Here is a 22,003-nt window from a genome sequence, read left to right on the forward strand (position 1 = left end):
AGTCGGTCCCTCTCCTTGTTCGGGGGACATTCGGCGGTCGACATCACCGGTCTTCTAGCCATCGCCGATCCACCTTTCATTTTCCATTTGTTTTGTCTTGTCTTCCCACACACCTGGTTTCAATTCCATCAATTACATGTTGTGTATTTAACCCTCTGTTCCCCCCCATGCCCTTGTCCGGTATTGTTCATTTGTAAGTGCTTGTGCACGTTGTGTCTGGTGTGCGTCGGGTTTTGTACCCATTTATTTATTGTTCTGGTTTCCGGTGGGTTCATATTATTAAACTGCGCCGTTGGAAACACAGTTTTTGCTCTCCTGCGTCTGACTTCTCTGCCGCCAGTACGCACCCCTTACATCTTCTGCTTCTGTTTGCCAAGAAAGTCATGTGGTGGGCCTGACGTCGAACCCAGTCAGTTATATATGGTGCCGTGATCTCTGAGTATGAGGTCAAAGTGGTGAAATGTGGCCGAGGTGGTTTGATGAACCACAGTCTTTTATTAGTAACTTTGCTGGACACTTGAAGACTTGTGTTAGTTTCCTGAGCTCCTCCCCATGGGCTTGAGCTAAGTGTGCTAATGTAACGGATGTGAAACGGTTAGCTTAGTTGGTGCGAGCTAAATAGCGTTTCAATCGGTGACGTCACTTGCTCTGAGACCTTGAAGTAGTAGTTCCCCTTGCTCTGCAAGGGCCGCGGCTTTTGTGGAGCGATGGGTAACGATGCTTCGAGGGGTGACTGTTGTTGATGTGTGCAGAGGGTCCCTGGTTCGCGCCCGGGTATGGGCGAGGGGACGGTCTAAAGTTATACTGTTACATTGATACTGTTGACCCGGATCACTGGTTGCTGCGGAAAAGGAGGAGGTCAAAAGAGGGGTGAGTGTAACGGATGTGAAACGGCTAGCTTAGTTGGTGCGAGCTAAATAGCGTTTCAATTGGTGACGTCACTTGCTCTGAGACCTTGAAGTAGTAGTTCCCCTTGCTCTGCAAGGGCCGCGGCTTTTGTGGAGCGATGGGTAACGATGCTTTGTGGGTGACTGTTGTTGATGTGTGCAGAGGGTCCCTGCTACGCGCCCGGGTATGGGCGAGGGACGGTTTAAAGTTATACTGTTACACTAACACAGTCTTGTGACATGCAGGAGACCCGGTTCAAACCCAGTCAGTCACAAGAGCAAGATGAAATAGGGAGTGGAAAGGCTATCCTTAGAATGGCTATGACAGAGCTATTCAATTAAATTCTTACTGAGGCCAAATTACATTTTTGGGGGGACACTTCCTTCTAACATGTCTTGCGCGGTCTGTGATAATCATAGAGGGTAACAGAAGGCACGTCCATGTTCCAGAGAAGCTTAGCTTTCATGAATTGGGCGACATTAACTTATACTCAAAACAGTTCAAATGCTAAAACCAAATTCATAGGAAGAAAATCAATTCTACGTGCCACATTGGCTTCAAAAGCTGCCAGAAGCTTCTGTTTACAACAAAGAGCATTTAATTATATATGTTATATACCTTTCCTGGTTGGAAAAGTACCAGGATTTTGTCTCTGGTTTTGAATCTGAATTTAGAGTTACATTTCTGATCTGAAACTGAATGCCTCTGAGAAGTTGAATATATGGATTTTTGTTTTCTTTATATTACCAGGTAAGTTGACTGATAACACATTGGCAATTACAACAGTGAACTGGGGAATAGTTACAGGGGAGAGGAGGGGGGGATGAATGAGCCAATTGCAAGCTGGGGATGATTAGGTGGCCATGATGGTATGAGGGCCAGATTGGAAATTTGGCCAGGACATAGGTGTTAACACCCCTACTCATATGATAAGTGCCATGGAATCTTTATCGACCACATAGAGTCAGGACACCCGTTTAACGTCCCATCCGAGGAAAGAGTGCTTCTTACTGACCCGCCAACACCACTTTGATGAACTTGAAATTATTGTTTGTAAACTTGATACACAGGTAATGAATGCAATATAAACCATTTTGAAACGGACTATATAAATACTGAATTTGAATATTCAATTAAATGTGACCGACTGCATCGATTCGGTCTTATGTAGCAAAATTTGAAATTGTGTTTTTTACATTGGATAAAAATAGAGCTAGACTCAGAGCTAGAAAATGGTATTTACTGCAGTTGAGGAACAATGGGAAAGTAATTCTGCTTTGAAAGTTGAGTTGCTTTGAGAGCTCTTTATCTTCATCTATTCCAAATCATTTACAGCCTCTTAAGCCTTAGCTCCACCCATCTCTTGAAGGATTTACATGTGAGGCCAAGTGCTAAACAGAGTGAGTAAGGTAGTGTCGTAAACAAACAACGTGGTGAAAGTAGTAGCCCACAATAAGAAAACTCCAGGCAAAAATACACTTTATCTAATCCTTGGCCTATATTCCAATCTAACTTTGAAATTGTCCAGATACAAATAGATGGCCTTAATCACCCCCAGACACACCTGGCTAACTTGATGAATCATGTAATTATCTGGCAAAGTAGAGTATTTTGTTTATACTTGTAGCTAGCTAAACAATGAACCATAAACCATAGCTAGCCACCGTGCATGAAATGCTGGAGTATGAATCTGCAGGTAGCTAAAGCTAACTAAACAGGTTCAATGTTAGCTAACTGCCGAACATTAGTCTATAACGAGCAATGCAAATGGTTTTCTGAGATACAGATAATAATACTACACAGATCATACACGTAACATTAGCTAGCGAGCCAGCAAGCAAATATTTGCTAGCTAGCTAACAGTACTCTTTAACTTTCAATGAATATGACTTTTTGACAAAATTAGAAACATATAATATCTGAAAATGTAGTTCGACTTACCCGTCCGTATACATGGATGAACACTTCAAGGCAGCATGTCTTTTATGTTTGGGTTGTAGCTAGCTACAGCTTGTCTGGCCCGTTGTTGTGTCAAGGCACCCCGGTTCTCACAGACCGTGTGCAGAAAGTAGTCCATCTCAACTTTTTCCCCACTGATCTTTGTCAATAGCGCCTGCTAAATTCTGGGCAGCAATGTTGTTGAGAGCAGTAGCAACACTTTTGCAGTTCCCCATGGCAAACGTTATATCTTTCAAAAAAAGATGCAGTAGCAAAGATTATCTACACATACTGAGAAGCTCACATTATAGGCAGAAGTGTGCTACATGGCAGACCAATCTGAACTCGTCTCTTGACATTATCGCAGCCAATCATGGCTAGCTGGAAGAGTCTTGTCTTTTGGCTAAACCCACTAGGCTCGTAATTTAACAATTTTATTCGTATTTACAGATGGCATACAAGTTTGTTATTAAGGCACACGAAAGTTCACATGTTCCAGAAGGCATTTCTGCCCCAAAAAAAAGAAATACATACGCCTAGCTTCGTGAAACGGGACACACATTTTTATTTCATTTTAAAACGAATTGCAATATTCATTCAAGCTTAATTTATGAATTCAATGATTACATTTGTGCATTACAAAGTCTTACATTCAAATGCAATATCTTAATACAAATTCAAAATTATGGAATTCTAATTCAATATCCTAATACAAAAACTAAATTGTGGCATTCTAATGTAATATCCTAATATGAAATCGACATTATGGAATTCAAATACAATTTTTGTTGCCACTGAAATAGCTCCATGTCTCTTTCTCTTTCTCTCTGCACAACTGATTTAAAAACTATTGACAAGTACTGAGAAGGTGAGAAGAGGACAATATGTTTCTCAAAGTAAAAATCATGAAAAAAGTAAAAGGGGAATTTTCTCTAGGCCATTATCATTACCTTGGCAGCCAGTCTTCACCACACACAGATGAGAGTTCCTCTCCACTTAACTGTTCAGCATATATATTGGCTTAGAAGATTTCATATTCATCTATTAGGGTCCTGCCACCTAGGGAGGGAATGCAATCAACTGACTTCGATGCAAGAGGTATTTACCTGCATCTAAATGCATCGTTGGAAGAAAAACACCACACACAACAATAATGTGAAGGGAGGGTGTAGTAGTAGCAATGGCTGTGTACTAGCGAGCTATACGCTGGTTACAGTGGACTTTATGCCTTTATAGGCCCTTCCCCAATGGTAGGGAGTCAGACTCCTCCCTCATTCCTGCCCACTCTTTATTTGGTTTGCTACCTTGTCATCATGGCGATCGATACCACTCGGTAATGGCTGCTTGGAGAGCCGAGGGACTTGAATGACAGACGGTGGTGGGACCGAGCTGAGCATGTCCCAGGCTGAGCTGCCTGACTCTGAGCTGAGTGATGGAACGGTGTAGCCTGGCTTAATTAACTTCCAGTCGAGTCTGGAGTATTCATGCTCAGTGAACCCCACCCCATTACCCCTAGCATAAACAACATGCCAATTAAGAAGAAGAGCTGTTGCGCGTCCAAAATTACACCCTACTCTTTTTATAGGGCCATAGGGCTCTTGTCAAAAGTAGTGCACTGTAAAGGGAATAGGGTCCAATTTGGGACGGAGCCCTGGTCTACTCTACAGACACACTCCATGCATGGTCCTGTGTTTTCACTGGTTGTCTTAAGATATATATTTTGACATGCAGTTTGAGACAGAACCAGACTAGACAGATCATGTAGCTAATGAAGACAACATATTAAATGATCTTGGCACTTTGGCAAAGTTATTTTTTTCTGCCTCATAATGACAACCATTTTCTTCGCCCCCAACCTCTTGCATCGGGGCCTTATACACTGTAAGTCTACAAATGTCAAAGACATCTACTTCGACCCAGGAACTGCAAAGAAAATGGATTGAATTGCAAAAAAATTGTAGATTTTCCTTCTGTCAAGTTAGTTTGAGGAGAGATCAATACATTGACCCGTGGGAAGGAAAGAGGGACATCATTGTAAAGCAATTTTACACCATACAGGATGCAAACCCTTTGTATGCAAATACCACTAGAGACCCTGCAAACCCAATGTAGCTACACACTGGGCTATTCAGCTCATACATGTGCCAGTTTTTTCTTTCCCCTTACTGAGCAGAGTGGCAATTTATCAAGTCTGCAAGTCAATGGATTTGGATCGGCTAAACTATTTACAAATCCCGATATATAACATTTTAAAAGTGTTGGTTGTTAAATTGCCAGCGTTGATAAACTCTAAATTGATAACTTCATGAGGTTCATGAGGTGTGATTCTGCACAAAGTGAATAGGAGTAGAGGACGGAATTGCAACAAGACACAGTATATCCATTTACATGGAAACGCATGTCTTCATTGTGTTAGACAGCAAATGAAGAAGGGGTCTTATTCAATAGCACGTGTTCCAAATCCTGCGCATCATCCAACATTTCTTACAAACTCACATTTAGAAATAAAAAAAATGTCCATGAAGCTTTTCTTTAGAAAATACTGCGATATTTTATTAAAAATGCTGCAGAAAATCTTTATACAGGTGTCCAGCCAGAAATATCATCTATCACTTAAGGCAAAACTGCAAACAATATCAGACAAACTAGAATCATTTCAAATCCTACATCAAAACCCTTGGTATCTTGCCAGTTGATGGACCAACGGTAAGGATATATATTTTTTCATTGAATTTACAAATGTAGCATTATTATAAACCTTTTTATATGGACTTGCTTTAGTTTTTTTTTCGGTAATAGGATGCAGAACGGAAATAATTTGGGTTAATGTTGACTTCATATTGTACTTATTCTTGTTATTATTAATAATATCATGTATCATTATTATTATTTACACTCATTCACTTGTGTTGTAGTAACCCAACATATCAAAAGCCTGGCACAATACTTTACATATTGCTAGCATATGACAATTTGAAATATCTAACATATACTTCTTTACAAACATATCCAACTAATATTGATACCAAAATCCACTGCCTTTTTTTTCTAAGTAATACATTTCTGGTCACATTTGAAGGTCAGGCAGTGGTGAGATTGCTGCTAGACATAAATGTAAAAACAAAAAGCCTACAAACAAAACGATTAAAAGCAGAACAAGATGAATCGGGTGACAAAAAAAAATGGACTCAAGCTATTCGAACCTCATTTTGAGACAGAATCAGAACGCTGTCTGAAAATGGAGATTATAAAGCAGTTCCCGGACTAGCGTTGTGTCAGAAATGGATCCAAAGGACACACGGGACAATATAATGGTTGTCTAGACGATGCACAGTATTCTCCCAAAATGGATAGTGTTTTTTTATTTTATCTGCTGCTGTGAAAACAGATTTTAATACAACAACAAAAAATTAATAATGGCTGATACTGTTTATTTACACTCACCTCATCAGAAAGAACACGCTTGGAAAAGCCATAGTTAAACTCAAACAACAATAGAAGTTCTTTAAAGTTCTATTTTTTTGTTTATTTTCACTCACAACTATATACTGTTTTTTATTGTTTTTTTTTTACAAAGTTTTCATAAATACATTTCAGGCTGGGGGTAGTTTCAAATTCAGTGCCCATGACTAGTCTGTCATACTTTACCAATGCAGTAGAGTGGTATTTCACTGTACAATTGTGTGTTATTGTCCTCTGATGTACTTAAATGGCACAAAAAGATATTTGAGTAATCCTTGTCATCACTGTAACCCTTTGTGTTTTGTATTGTTTTTTCAAGCATTCTAAAGCCGATTATTCCACTTGTCTTCAGGTGTTGATCTTTTGGTAAAAACTCTCTTCGATTCATTCGAGAAGCTTCACTCTGAAAACGGCGTTACTATGGTAACATTCACTTTTCAAACGCGTCATTAGACGTTCCTATTTGACTTTGATATATACTGTTCAAGAAGGCATGGTAGCAAAATAACATCTCGTCCACTGAGATGAGTTCTGTGTGAAACACAGTCAGTCACTCTGCTCTCGTTCCTCCGTGTTTGTCCAACACAGGCCAGGCCACATGGACGTTTGACTTCTCCACATTGAGCTATACCCTGGTGGTGGAGTGTCCATGGGGCAGGTTGGTACTGTTCTGACTGCCGCCAAACGTGTTGAAGTTGTGAAGCGGCTGCATGGCGGCCAGCGAGTTGGGGATCATGGTTATGGTGCTGGGCGTCATGAGGGGGATGTCGTCTGGCGACCTACGCAGCGTGAGGGTGTAGTCGGGCGGGCAGGTGAGGCGCAGCGCGTCATGGGCCTGGAGCGACTCACACTCGTGGTGGTGCTCATGATCCGTCTGCTGCTGCTGCTTCATCTGCAGGGACATCAGCTCCTCGCTCTGCAGGTGGGCGATGTCATTGGCGCAGACCGCCGCGTTGGCCGGCCCGGCGGAGATACGCTGCGGGCTTGGCCCGCGCCGGTTTGACTCGTGCCGCCGCTTGTCCTTCTTGTAGTAGAGCGCGGCGAACGCCAGGATGTTGAGGAAGAGCAGCGAGGCTCCCACGGCGATGGTGACGCTCAGCTCCGTGGAATAGTCCCGTTTAGTCTCGATAACCACGGCTGATTCGTCGGTGAGGTCCTCACCTTTCCGCTGGTCGGTGGTCTGCTTGGTGTTAGCGGAGGGAACCCCAGGGTGGCGGGTGGTAGAAGGCCGATTCCCCGGGAAACGCTTGGTGTAAGGAAACGGGGTGGTGTCCTGCGGCGGTATCTTGGTCGTTGTGGATACATACTGGAACAACTCATTTATGTTGTGGAGGTGTGGAACTAGTTCCAGCCAGAAGGCTACCTTAGTGGCCCGGTAGTGGTCCCTGACCCTGGGTTTCAGGCCGATGTGCAGGTAGAGCTGGTCCTTGGGGTTGTACTTCGACCAGGCAACCTCTTCAAAGCGGTTGGGTTTTGTATGGATGAACTTGGTGTCCTGAGGAACGGGCTGGTTTGGATCTCTGAAATAGAAAAGATTAAAAAACAAAACATTTGTAATTATGAAATCATTATTTCAATTGTCCTTTCCAGGACAGTATTCTACAAAATGTTTAAAAAAGAGAGAAAAAAAGAGAGAGAAAAGGGAAGCATTCTGAATAATGGCCACCTAAGCACTATTTTATCTCCAGGCTTGTGAGTAAATGCTCGTGAAATTGAAAATTATTGACCCAAAATATTAAAATATACTAGAAAGAAATGTTATGTTATATTCCTCCCAAGTGAGTCAATGCGGTCATTATTACCTCTGTAATATTCTTTTTTAGTTTTTCTTTAAGCCCACTGAAGGGAATCTTCAGATTAAATCACAAATGGCCACTAAAACTACACAGTAGATTCACTTTACTGCCGAGTCATACTACTGTACAGTTACAAGACTCAAATAATTGATTCATACAAAGCATATCCTGTGCCCCCATTTTTAACGTTCATAACAAACACCTCATGTTATTCATAGAAAAGTATGAAATGTCCCAATGTCCTAGATCATGTTAACATTTTACTGTAGTGTAGCCATTTTATTCTCCCATTGCCATTTTGAAGTAGACATTATAGTGGACTACCTCAGAGTTGGAATCGAGCAATTCGCCTGTGACATTGTGACTGTGATTTCATTAACTTTCAAAGGGAGACCGAGGCAAGGAGCACAGTCGAGACGACAACCTTGGAGCCTGACACTGTTGAGTGAGTGGAAGGGCAAGAGGAATGGAATGGGAAGGGGGAATGTCCAGCTGAATGCTGAACAGAAATGAAGGCCTCATCTTGAGTCATACACTGCACTCAGGCACCAGGGGACAGTCAGTACCCATCAGACCATTCAAGATGACCTCCGAAGCAGACTTGGGTTCAAATACTATTTGACATCATTTCAAATACTTTAGCTGGGTTTGATTTAGCTTGCTTGACCCAATGAAACCGGTTGAACGGGCGGAAAACAGCTAACCCCAGCCCACCTGGCACTCCAGGCAGACTAGCTCAAATATATTTGATAGACGTCTAAATAGCTATGTACCCAGAGGTCTGCTCTGCTTCCGAAACGAGCTCTTTGAGTACAGAGAGTCTGTGAGACTGGGAGAAGGCTGCTTTTATCACAGCTCCATCCGTCCCATCAGCCGGCCTACTAGATAACAGTGGTCTCAGGGGATCAGGATACATTTAACTGGCTAATCCAGCATGACAGTATCTCCGGCTGATGGAGCACTGTTTAATCCTGTCATTACCGATCACAGCAGGATCTAAGTATGTCACTAACTTGTCAATGGAAGCACGGACAGAGAGAGAAACATTGAAAATAGGTCTGTGCATCCCTGGAGAGTAGGATTCAATTAGATCTGATGCAATATGCTATTATTCAACACAAAGCTAATCTTGTGTCGTTTTGCTATGTCATTCATTCACTCTTTGAACGTCATGGGCCACATGCACTATTATACAATTGCAAAGATGTTACCAAAATGGGTATACTGCTCACAGTACTTTGTGTCAAACTCTAGTGCCTTGCTGACTATTTTTTAAACACTACAGTCTTTTGTTAGTAACATCTTCTCATTTGTCACCTCTGGGTAAATTAAGATAATCTCCCTGAAATGGATTCAGTCACTGTCTAGTAATAGTTACATCCTGTACATAGTGTATGTCCATATGCTCCAATTAGCATGTGGATCCCGGTACAATATCACTTAAAGGTCCGTAGCCCTGATAAAATCATATGGAAGCGCCTGCTGTAACAATATGCCATTTTCTTCCGACACCAAAGACTTGGAATAAAGACAACGCTCCAGCCATCCCGTGCCCATCGGGCTGATACATACTTAGCAAGCTATTCACATGTCTCTCAGAAGGTCCATGAAACACGTGCTTCCACCATGCTGTCAATCTGTCTTGTGTGATAACAGAAGTACATTCAGATGGAAGGCTAAGTCCTAAGAGACTTCGTCGTCGCAGGTTTATGGAAATAGCAAAGTCACAGATATAAATAAACCGCATGTCGGTCTACCCAGATTCAGCTTTCTCACCAGAGGGAGGTGGCTTGCACATAATACTGCCATGTATCTACTCAGATACTCACAAATGTATCCAATCCTATCTCCCTCTGCTTGACACAAAGCCTCTCTTTGCAGATGTAACAACAACAAAAAATATAATTTTCCAGTCTGCCATGTGTTCACAGCTGTCTTAATTTTTAGTTTTGGCTATAGCCTGTATGTGCAGTGTATACTAAGAAACGACACGAAGGCACGCAACCATGCTCGCATGGATACACACACGCCTCACTCACTGTTCAGGCCTCTATCCACTACGAATAAGAAGAAGGCTTACCTGGGTATTGTGCTTTTCTATTTTGTATTTCACTCACTTTCAAAGCACTGAGATGCGTAGTTAATGATATGCCTCTCCTCCCTCCGAATCCCCTGTCTATTGTTGGGAGCCCTTTTTTCTGAAAAACCCTCTATCTAGCGAGGAAATTGAGGATCGCAACGGGAGTGTTTGCCTGCAGTTGGAGAGACTTGTGAAAAACGGGCACTCTCGAAGCGCTGAATTTGCTTTTGGGTTCCTGCTTTGTTTGAAGCAGCACTACGGGAAAGCAAAAAGCACTCAGAGTAAAAGAGCCTCCCCATGTCAATAACGTTGCCAATCTATCCCCTGCTGAACTGGCATCAGTTGTACGCTAGCCAAGCCGGAGAGCTGGGGTAGGGAATTCTACAGCCCATGAAGCTTTTCAAGAATTTATTTATTCACCTAAAAATTAATTTTCAGTGTGACTGGGTCGCAAACATCCTGCTACCTGGCTAATCCCAGGGTTCAGGAAACAAAGACGTGATCCAAATATCAAGTGATATTTGCAAACTGCAAAGCCTTAATGAAAAGCAAAGCCTCTATAGGACTAGAAACACTCATGTGTTCAGTTTAGGCGAAGCTATGCTCCCATAACTTGCTACGTGTCTTCTCGATCCATGACGGATATTTCTCCACTTGAAACAAACAATCTGACAGACAGTAGTATAAACAGCATTGGACAACCTACCCTGTCTTGGCGAAGTTAGTCCAGTAAGTCATAACAACCGCGCTGAGCATGACGTCGTTCTTGGAAAAGTTGCAGTTGAACAGGTCCGTGGGTCCGATCATTGGGATCCCGAACACATAGGGCACCTCGTCTCCATGTGCCGAGTCAGCCCAGCTAGGCTTCATGTCACTCTGGCAGTGGTGGTAGAAGGCGTAAAAATATGTCGGCGAACCATACTGGGCATGGAGGTCCGCTGTGGCTACGGCCGGCGCCACCCACTGGTGGTCGGTGAAGAGTGCGACTAACGTCTTCCTCCTTGTCTCGGGGTTCTCCTTGTCGGCCCAGTCAGTGTACATGAACTTAATGGTCTCCCTTAGCGTGTCCTTGCCCTCCGGGTAGCCGTAGAGGTGATCCACAAAGTCCGACACGGCAAAGTCGAAGTCGTTGGCAGAAACGCCGTCCTCGCTGTCCACGCTGCCCTCCACAAACTTGAACCCTTCGCCTTGGTTGACCCCCAGCATGATGTCGTAGTTGAGGAACTCACCCTGCTCCATGAGGATCTGGGGGTCGTCCGGGATGACATCGCCGTCAATGACGGGGCCGAAGGCGATGTGGTACTTTGCGGGTAAGATGTTCTGTTCGATCAGCTCCTTGTAGTTCTTGCTCTGGAGACACTCCACCAGGTCGATGGTGTCCAGCATGTTGCAGCCCACCTTCTCAGCCAGCATCCGTGTGTACTTGGCAGGCTGGTAGTTAACCGCCCAGCTGGACAGAGCTGTACCACTCTGGATGATAGCTTTCTGGAAGAGATCTGAAAGGGTGAAAACTGATGTTAGACACAAGTCTAAGTCTAATCTCACACATGGTGTTTGGTGTTTTTCACAAATGGAAAACATTTCTTGCAATAAAACTGCTTAAAGAATACACACACCTGGAACAGCCACATTGGTATTAACTCTGGTATTATTTAAGTAATTCTGATGTAACATCTTCGGTGAGTTACAGTATACTGCATATTATCCTATACTGACACAATATGGAGCATAAGGATGATTAAGGAGATGGACAGGGACACCACATCTCGTCAACGCTGGTCATAATAAATGAATCAGACTGAAAATAAAAGACAGATTTGTTTATTCTGCAATGAGGCTTCGGGACACTTATTCATCCTGAATTATGTTTATGGTCTGTCTGCCACTGCCACTCTGCAAATAGGCCACAGCGCACTAGGAATACTTCTTGTATGTTACATCTCTTCCAGTATTTTCTTAGTACTATTTATATCCTTGTGATGGTGACTCAAAAAGGACGACTTGAAAAGTATGTTTCCGAGCCACAGAAGACGTCTCCCGCTAGGCCTAGTTAGCAACAGAGGTTTATTTCGCTTTCCCCACCCCCCCATTTCCCCTGGATGAAGAATATCAGTTAAAGCCTGACTCACCAGAAGGGAATTTAAATATGTTGCATATGCCTCCTGTGTTTACCTCAGTCTGCTTGCTGAGGCGTGCCCGTGGAGCCGTGAAATAGAAACATATCATGTCCTACAAAGGGAGCAGCGACGAGGGGCTACGGCTTCCATGCCACCTGGGTCTGGCTAAAGGGGGTGATGCAAGAACATAGCTGCCTGACTAACAACAGCCCTAGAAAATCCGATTCCATCACCACACCAATCCAGATGATAGGATACTGGGCTAACTTCGGTAACCCAGAACCAAATCTTGTGAGAGGGATTTTATTCCGGAGGGTGTTGGTAAAATGTTTGTTCCTAGTGTGAGTGATGGGACCAGGGTGGCAGATGTTAAGGAAATGATCCACTCAAAAACGATCTTTCATATTTGTTTCATTAGTCCACTGATGATACAGTCCCAAAATGTTTTGCATGTCAGCGATCAAGTCTTCCCGATATAGAATTTTCCCCAGGCTCTGTCGCAGCCGGCCGCGACCGGGAGGTCCGTCGTCCGGGTTAGGGAGGGTTTGGCCGGTAGGGATATCCTTGTCTCATCACGCACCAGCGACTCCTGTGGCGGGCCGGGCGCAGTGCGCGCTAACCAAGGTAGCCAGGTGCACAGTGTTTCCTCCGACACATTGGTGCGGCTGGCTTCCGGGTTGGAGGCGCGCTGTGTTAAGAAGGAGTACGGCTTGGTTGGGTTGTGTTTCGGAGGACGCATGGCTTTCGACCTTCGTCTCTCTCTCGAGCCCGTACGGGAGTTGTAGCGATGAGACAAGATAGTACTTACTAACAATTGGATACCACAAAATTGGGGAGAAAAGGGGGTAAAATAAAAAAATAAAAAATAAAAAAAAGATATAGAACTTTCAAAGTGTGACACCATCCCAACCGTGAAGCACGGGGGTGGCAGCATTATGTTGTGGGGGTGCTTTGCTGCAGGAGGGACTGGTGCACTTCCCAAAATAGATGGCATCATGAAGCAGGAACATTATGTGGATATATTGAAGCAACATCTCAAGACATCAGTCAGGAAGTTACAGCTTGGTCGCAAATGGGTCTTCCAAATGGACAATGACCCCAAGCATTCTTCCAAAGTTGTGGCAAAATGATTTAAGGACAACAAAGGCAAGGTATTGGAGTGGCCATCACAAAGCCCTGACCTCAATCCTATAGAAAATGTGTTGCCAGAACTGAAAAAGCGTGTGCGAGCAAGGAGGCCAACACACCTGACACAGTTACACCAGCTCTGTCAGTAGGAATGGGTCAAAATTCACCCAACTTTATTGTGGGAAGCTTGTGGAAGGCTTCCCGAAACGTTTGACCAACGTTAAACAATTTAAAGGCAATGCTACCGAATACCTATTGAGTGTATGTAAACTTCTGACCCACTGGGAATGTGATGAAAGAAATAAAAGCTGAAAAAAAAAATCTATGAAATAACACATCATGTAGTAACCCAAAAAGTGTTAAACAAATCAAAATATATTTTATATTTGGGATTCTTCAAAGTAGCCACCCTTTGCCTTGATGACAGCTTCGCACGCTCTTGGCATTCAATTTTTGAATTGGACTTCTGACAGAATGACGATGAAAGAGGAATTCATCGTGGTATGTTTTTTTTATTGGACATAATCCAGAACTAGATGTTTTCCCCTGAGGCTACTCCTGCTGTTGTCACTCAGTAGCAACAGCAGACATGGAGAGAAATTAAAGTCCATGGATGAGTGCAAGACATGTCCATTTCCTGCCATAACTGATATTGATTCACATTGACGGAAATAAAGTCTGAAGTTGCGTGATGTGCCCGGTTGAGATCTAGCTGGGATTTTGCCCTATGGAGACTGATTAGGTAATGCTGTTTTCACAGTCACTTACTCAAACAGCTCCTGGTGAGATTCAGCTGCAGAGAAAGAGAGCGAGAAAGAGCACGAGAGAGAGAGAAAGTACAGCTAGCTATTCAATTGTCTATCTCTGCGGGCGTCCCAAATGACATCCTATTCCCTATATACTACACTACTTCTGACCAGAGAAATGAAGTGCACTACAAGGAATATGATACCATTTGGGACGCAGACTTTGTTTGCCTCCACTACAATGAGAGGTGCACTGGGCTGTAAGAGAACAACAATGACACTTAATGACACATTTCTAAGGAAACTACTTCCGAATGATCATTTAAAAAAAACAACGAGATATAAATGTACTATAATGCTACGGGGTTAAGCCATTCTGATGTTCTTGATACCCACCTACCACTTTTCTCTGGCTGGTCACACAAATATCTAGTGACTGAGGCAGGCAATATTTGACACTTGAGTGAACCTGTGAACCCACTCCAGTTGTTATCCCTGCCATGTGGCGATGAAATGTGACGCTCCATGTTCAGGTGTATCCTGACTGCTTGAAATAAATCGTAGGGGCTGCGTCCCCAAATTGAACCGTATTCCCTATGTAATGCGGTATGTTTGATCAGGCGCCATAGGACTCCGGTCAAACGTAGTGCACTGTGCAGGGAATAGGGTGCCATTTTACCCTCCCAGCGAGAGAGGTAATTCCTGTTTGAAACAAAAATCCCTCTGAAGATCTCTATCAAATAAAGCAATACATATAATAAAAGGTATTTATTTCATTACTACGTTCCAAAATGATAGCTGAAGTTCACATGACCATATGAACTGAATGAATAATAATTTTTTGCAGTGTATAAATCTCACAGTGGACACCGAGAATGATTCATTTTATGATTCATTAAACATTCAAAAGGAATTGTATTCACTGACTGGCTGAAAAAAAATATAGCACAATCTCAATGATCTCCGAGGAGGTAAGGGAACATTATTGGGGACTAAAAATACCCTCTTTACATACCTTCTGAGTAGTGAGAGAGCGTGAGCAAGCTAACACACGATGCCCCTGCACCAGAGCCGAAGATTGTCACTCTCTTTGGATCTCCTTTGAAGGCCTGAATGTTCTCTTTGATCCACCTCAGGGCTTGGATCTGGTCCAGCAGTCCATAGTTCCCCTTGGCTGCCTGGTCCCCTGTGCTTAGGAAGCCTGTGTGAACAACAAGAGACGGGAACAAACTCATTGATCACCTCCTTCTTTCTGTACAGCACTTTGAGATATCAGCTGATGTACGAAGGGCTATATAAATAAATTTGATTTGATTTGATTTGATTCTTGATCTCCCTCTAAAAAAAACGCTTGTCATTGAAACAGAGGGGAGACAGACGGGAAAAAATCATATTTGACAATATTCTGTACCTGGTGGTGATTTAGAGATGTCTCATAAAGTTAAGTACATAAATAAATAAAGCATAACGTGTAAAATACAAGGACATTTAAACGAATACATTATTGCGCCCGCTAACACTTTTCAATGTTGATATTGTTCTCTTTGGGACCATGGGACAAGGAAACACTGTACAGTTACCGTCGCACACACACACACACACACACACACACACACACACACACACACCTAAAGAACAGTGCTTACATCCCTAGGAGGCGTCTCAAAACATACAGCAGTAGCCCGTCTTACACTATATTTATCGCCACAACGGACGGAGGTAAACGTGGCGGGAATACATTGACGTAAGTTCCAACGATCAGTGAAATAATGGCTGACCTCATCCAGGTATGAATGGCCTGTACACCACAGCACAACGGGACAGGAACCCTCCTTATGGAACCCATTGCTACCGTTCTATTCATAAGAACGGAAGCACGCAGCGAGTCAGCGACACCTGCGTGCTTCGAGTCTTATTATCCAGTCAAATAGCTAAAACTCTTCAGTAAGTCACAGTGGTTCCTAATGACCTGGGAATCATCCCTTGCTGTTAAGATCGAGAGAATAATGTAGGGTTGTACTCCCCCAGTCATTCAACCTGAGATGGCTGGAGTGATTCTAACCGAACCACCATTATACTGAGAAGACAGAGCGGAAGAGACGGAGAGAGGCGAAGCTCCTTTTCATGGTCAACATTTACTTGGTTTGGCTTCAACTATACAGTGGAATATGCAGATAGAGAGACAAGACAGAGAGAGAAGGCAAGTTCCTTTTTCATAGTCTGAATTTCAACCACATGGCTTTGACTTGGATTCGACTCTATACAGCCGAGTGTCAGGCCAGACAGACAAGCTTGTTGATACGCTTGTCAAAATCAGAAACTTGTTGACAAATTAGCTGATTTGTCTAAACCCATTAGGTGGTGGGCCTTTAGAGTCTGCGAGGGACGGCCACCGGGGTGTCTGGTCCTCGCAAGCGCCAGGCCTTGGATCTCTAAGCCGAGCCTCTGGCACAGACAGCCCCCGGGTAGTGTCGCAAATGGTGCCCTATTCCCTACATAGTGCACTACTTTTGACCAGAGCCCTGGTCAAAAGTAGTACACTATGTAGGGAATATGGTGTCCTTTGGGACACATGCTCAGCTCTCCGCTTCCATCCCAGGGGGGAGAGCCCAGACAGAGCAGTCTACAGGCTACAGGACAAATCGGATGAAAGGATGGAGAGAAGGAGGAAAAGGAGGAGGAGGGAGAAAAGGAAAGATGTCCTGTGGCCCTGTGATAGGGAGCAGATCCAGTTTGTCATGGTCTGGCTGTGAGGTGGAGGGGATAGAGGAATGGAGGAGGGGTAGAGGGGATAGAGGGATGAGAAGGGGTAGAGGGGATAGAGGGATGGAGGGATGAGGAGGGGTAGAGAGGATAGAGGGATGGAGGGATGAGGAGGGGTAGAGGGGATAGAGGGATGGAGGGATGGGGAGGGGTAGAGGGGATAGAGTGATGGAGGGATGAGGAGGGGTAGAGGGGATATAGGGATGGAGGGATGAGGAGGGGTAGAGGGGATTTAGGGATGGAGGGATGAGGAGGGGTGGAAGGGATGGAGGAGAGGTAGAGGGGATCGAGGGATGGAGGGACGAGGCGGGGTGGAAGGGTTGGAGGAGAGGTAGAGGGGATAAAGGAATGGAGGGATGAGGAGGGGTGGAAGGGATGGAGGGATGGAGGAGGGGTAGAGGGGATAGAGGGATGGAGGGATAAGGAGGGGTGGAAGGGATGGAGGAGAGGTAGAGGGGATAGAGGGATGGAGGGATGAGGAGGGGTGGAAGAGATGGAGGGATGGAGGAGGGGTAGAGGGGATAGAGGGATGGAAGAGGGGTAGAGGGGATAGAGGGATGGAGGAGGGGTAGAAGGGATGAGAGATAGAGGAGGGGTTGAGGGGATAGAGGGATGGAGGGATGAGGAGGGGTGGATGGGATGGAGGGATGGAGGAGGGGTAAAGGGGATGGAGGAGGGGTAGAAGGGATGGAGGGATAGAGGAGGGGTTGAGGGGATAGAGGGATAGAGGAATGGAGGAGGGGTAGAAGGGATGGAAGGATGGAGGAGGGGTTGAGGGGATAGAGGGATGAAGGAGAGGTAGAAGGAATGGAGGGATTAAGGAGGGGTTTAGGGGATACAGGGATGGAGGAGGGGTAGAAGGGAGGGAGGAGGAGTAGAAGGGAGACAGGGATGGAGGAGGGGTGGAAGAGATAGATAGATGGAGGAGGGGTGGAGGGGATAAGGGGATGGAGGGGGGTAGAAGGGATGGGGAGAGGTGGAGGGGATAGGGGGATGGAGGGATGGTGGAGGGGATAGGGGGATGGAAGAGGGTAGAAAGGATGGAGGAGGGTTGGAGGTGATGGGAGAATGGAGAGATTGATGAGGGGTGGAGGGGATAGGGGGATGGATGGAGGAGAGGTGGAGGGGATATGGAGATGGAGGAGGATGGAGGGGATAGGGAGATGGAGGGATGGAGGAGGGTGGAGGGGATAGGGGGATGGAGGGAGAGGACAGACAGGTGGTGGAGGGGATAGGGAGATGGAGGGATGGAGGAGGATGGAGGGGATATGGAGATGGAGGGATGGAGGAGGGTGGAGGGGATAGGGAGATGGAGGGATGGAGGAGGGGTGGAGGTGATGGGAGAATGGAGAGATTGAGGAGGGGTGGAGGGGATAGGGAGATGGAGGAGGATGGAGGGGATAGGGAGATGGAGGGAGAGGACAGACAGGTGGTGGAGGGGATAGGGAGGTGGAGGGTTGGAGGGGATATGGAGATGGAGGGATGGAGGAGGGTGGAGGGGATAGGGGATGGAGGGAGAGGACAGACAGGTGGTGGAGTGGATAGCAGCAGAGGGTGTTGTAGGATTACAAGGCCCCTGGCAGGACTCACACTCCTGGGTATATGACTTCCAGGCCTCAGCTTGTCTCTCTCTCTCTCTCTCTCTCTCTCTCTCTGCTCTCTCCCCCTCTCTCTCCATCTCCCTCTCTCTCTCTCTCTCTCTCTCTCTCTCTCTCTCTCTCTCTCTCTCCATCTCCCTCTCTCTCTCTCCTCAGTCGCCACTCACCATGTCTGTCTGAGAAGAGGAGCTGGGGCGAAGGGGAGCGGAACAGAGAGGATAGCCCACCAGTAACTCCTCAGGGTGTGTGAAAAGATTAGCGAAAGCTTCCATTTCAAGAAGCTGCTGCGGATATTACTGAGGAGAACGTTGCATTAGGATGTATTATGGACATGAGCTTTGAAGATATTTCTACTATTTGAACATATATTGATAACTGCTATAACTGCTATTGCAAAGCTTGTGAAAACACACTATGCTAGTATATTTAACATCAATATCAATGGTTTGCACGTAAGAGCCTATCTTCACCTGTGTCAAAAGAAGAGCAACACACAATGCCTGATTAAATTCACTGTCACAGACAACACAGCTTAAACCTCCATAAAAATGGAGCTAACCAAACATGCTCTTCAGAAATCAAATGTTCCTTCAGCAATATATTTCACAAAGTATTTTAGTATTGATCTTACTCTGCCTGGGAATGCATCTGAGTAAAATATTATTTGCTGAATGTTAATATTGTTGCTACAATATCACAGGGTCGATGCAGAAATGACAATGTCCTTCCAAAGCATTTTTTACGTCTCAGACTTAAGGCATCCACATGCTTCCCAGCCGAAACAGTTCGGAAGAGTTTGTGCATACATTATGACGACATTTTGTGACGTTTTTGTTCATTTTGGACTTCGGTGAGGGCACACACCGTTTTCTCTCGAGGTCAGCCGAAGTTCAGGAATCGAAGTCTACGCCCCTTCGTCTGTGATTGGTCAACTGTCGGGATTCTTCAATAAAGTCGTTTTCATGCACATGTTTTCATTGACAAATACTGCACCAAACATATTAGTTAGATGTAAAATTGCGTCACTAAGATCGCAACAAAAATGTATGACAGATTTCTTGAGTTACCATCGATTAATTCAGACTATTTTGAGAAAGTGTATACTTGCTACAATGTCTCAAAATGGCCAAACAGTACTATTGACACTTTTTTATTGTCTTTCAAGCGAAGGTCTTTTAGGAGAGTATGAGAGCACAGTAGTTTGGTTCACCTAGCCAACTTCAGCTAGCTGCCAGCCGAACTGAAGCATGCTAATGCCTTCAGAGGGAGCTTGCACCATCAGACTAATCTCTCTCTCTCTCTCTCTCTCTCGCTCTCTCTCTCTCTCTCTCTCTCTCTCTCTCTCTCTCTCTCTCTCTCTCAGCCAAACTTATGCTGATGCTGCTGTGGCAGGGCAAGGCAGGGGTTGCAAGCTTAATGGAAGTCAGACAGCCATCATTCAGCCTCACAACAGTACAGCTCGAATAGATCTGGGTTTGAGTGGCAGCAGTGACATAAGAGGTCTGCTTGGCCACACTGTCATTTAATGCCACTTGGAACGGCAAGTAAAGGGCTCCATCCGTGTTACCAGGCATGTAGCGGCTGGTAGCCTAACGGTGAAGGGCGTCGGGCAAGTAAAGACCGCTGGTTCGAATCCCCGAGCCAACTAGTTGAAAAATCTGTCGATGTGCCCTTGAGCAAGGCACTTAACCCTAGCTGCTCTGGATAAGAGCATCTGGTGAACTGTGATGTCACCAAGCAAATTTCTCTATGGGACAATAAAGTACCCATTCATTCTCCCCTGCATGATACTGGGCACTAACACCGTCATGCATTGCCTAAGGAATGTTACAGTATGATACATTTACAGTATGATAAAGGACTATGACAAATGCATGTGCTCTCATTGAAATGTCACGATACTGTGGTCACACACACACTTTCCCTTTCTACGTTCAGGCCATTTGGGGCTGCTGTCTATCGGATATGTTTGGACACCAGTGGAGGCTGCTGAGGGGAGAACGGCTTTTAATAATGGCAGGAACAGAGAGAATGGAATGGCATCAAACCATGTGTTTTATGTATTCAATACCATTCCACTTATTCTGCTCCAGCCGTTACCACGAGCCAGATCTCCCCAATTAGGGTGCCACCAACCTCCTGTGGTGGACACTTTACCTAAATGGTATTGATCCTGTGGAACCATGCTGTGCATTGGCAGGACGACTCCACCGATTGCACACCATGGGTCTGCAAGAGATTTTCCACATACTGTGCCAGCCGTTTGGCCAGATGCACGGTAGGCTAAGAGCACAACATACACTGAGTGGACAAAACATTAAAGACCCCTGCTCCTTCCATGACATAGACTGACCAGGTGAATCCCAGGTGGAAGCTATGATCCCTTATTGATGTCACTTGTTAAATCCACATCATTCAGTGTAGATGAACGGGAGGAGACAGGTTCAGGGAGGACGTGTAAGCCTCGAAACACTTGACACATGGATTGTGCACAGTGTGTGTGTCATTCAGAAGGTGGATGGCCAAGAGAAAATGTTTAACTGCAACGCTCAACAGTTTCCCGTGTGCATCAAGAACGGTCCACCACCCAAAGAACGTCCGGCCAACTTGACACAACTGTGGGAAGCATTGGAGTCAACATGGGCCAAGCATCCCTGTGGAACGCTTTCAACACCTCGCAAGAGTCCATGGCCTGACGAATTGAAGCTGTTCTGAGGGCAAAAGGAGGTGCGACGCAATATTAGGAAGGTTTCCCTAATGTTTTGTACACTCAATGTATAGTAAGTACACTGCTGTATCACGTCTGTAAACGCGAGGGTCAATGCACAGATAATATGAAGTTGCTATATTTCTGGAGCAATATATTTCAATTTGACACCAAATATTACAGTGTTTTTTTAGGTTTCTTGCCACCAGCTGGTGCTTGCCTCATAGCCTGTATCTACACCTTGATCTGACCAATTAATAGCACCGGCCTTTCCTATTGTACGCCTCTCTTAATAGAGAGGGACAAGTCTTTTCATTTTCCCAAGCCTTGTCTTTCACCGAGACAAAACAAACCATAGTTGGTATTGAATTGACAAGCCTGACTTTCTTTGTATCAACAGAACACATGGGAGCAAGGAAGAAAAAGCTCTGACCGGCGTCTATCCATCTATCCAGACATTCATTGTGGCGGTAATAGTGCCTAACGGTGCTCTCTGTCCAGAGAATAATCCGCCCCGTGGCTCTCAGATGAAATTATAATTATCAAAGGGAGAGATGTGAGGGGTAATGTTTGGAATTAGCTGCTCAAGGAGGTCAGGTCACAGCTACAGCTAGCTCAGTGAAAGCCAGTGATTGGGCTAGCATCCCAAATGGCACCCTATTCCTTTTATCTCACAGGGCTCTGGTGAAAAGTAGTGCACTATATAGGGAATAGGGTGCCATTCGGGATGCTGACATTGAATCTCAACCTCCGTCTGTATGTCTGTCAAAAATGATTCTC

At 44.9% G+C, this 22,003-nt stretch overlaps 1 protein-coding gene across 2 annotated transcripts in view; it reads right to left on the reverse strand.

Annotated features, from left to right (window-relative positions):
* Window positions 1-5,352: 5,352 nt before the first annotated feature.
* LOC139413054 (neuroligin-4, X-linked-like) overlaps window positions 5,353-22,003 on the reverse strand; it is an 80,409-nt gene continuing 63,758 nt past the window's right edge. The window contains exons 4-6 of one of the 2 annotated variants that reach the window (XM_071160070.1): window positions 15,171-15,356; window positions 10,871-11,660; window positions 5,353-7,808 (exon numbers count right to left, since the gene is read on the reverse strand). In XM_071160070.1, coding sequence (XP_071016171.1) covers window positions 6,914-7,808; window positions 10,871-11,660; window positions 15,171-15,356 — 1,871 coding nt within the window. In that variant the 3' untranslated portion in view covers window positions 5,353-6,913. The remainder of the gene's footprint in view (window positions 7,809-10,870; window positions 11,661-15,170; window positions 15,357-22,003) is intronic. The other variant, XM_071160069.1, reaches the window with a different exon arrangement.

Source organism: Oncorhynchus clarkii, chromosome 7, assembly GCF_045791955.1.
Source record: "Oncorhynchus clarkii lewisi isolate Uvic-CL-2024 chromosome 7, UVic_Ocla_1.0, whole genome shotgun sequence".
NCBI classification, from domain to species: Eukaryota; Metazoa; Chordata; class Actinopteri; order Salmoniformes; family Salmonidae; genus Oncorhynchus; species Oncorhynchus clarkii.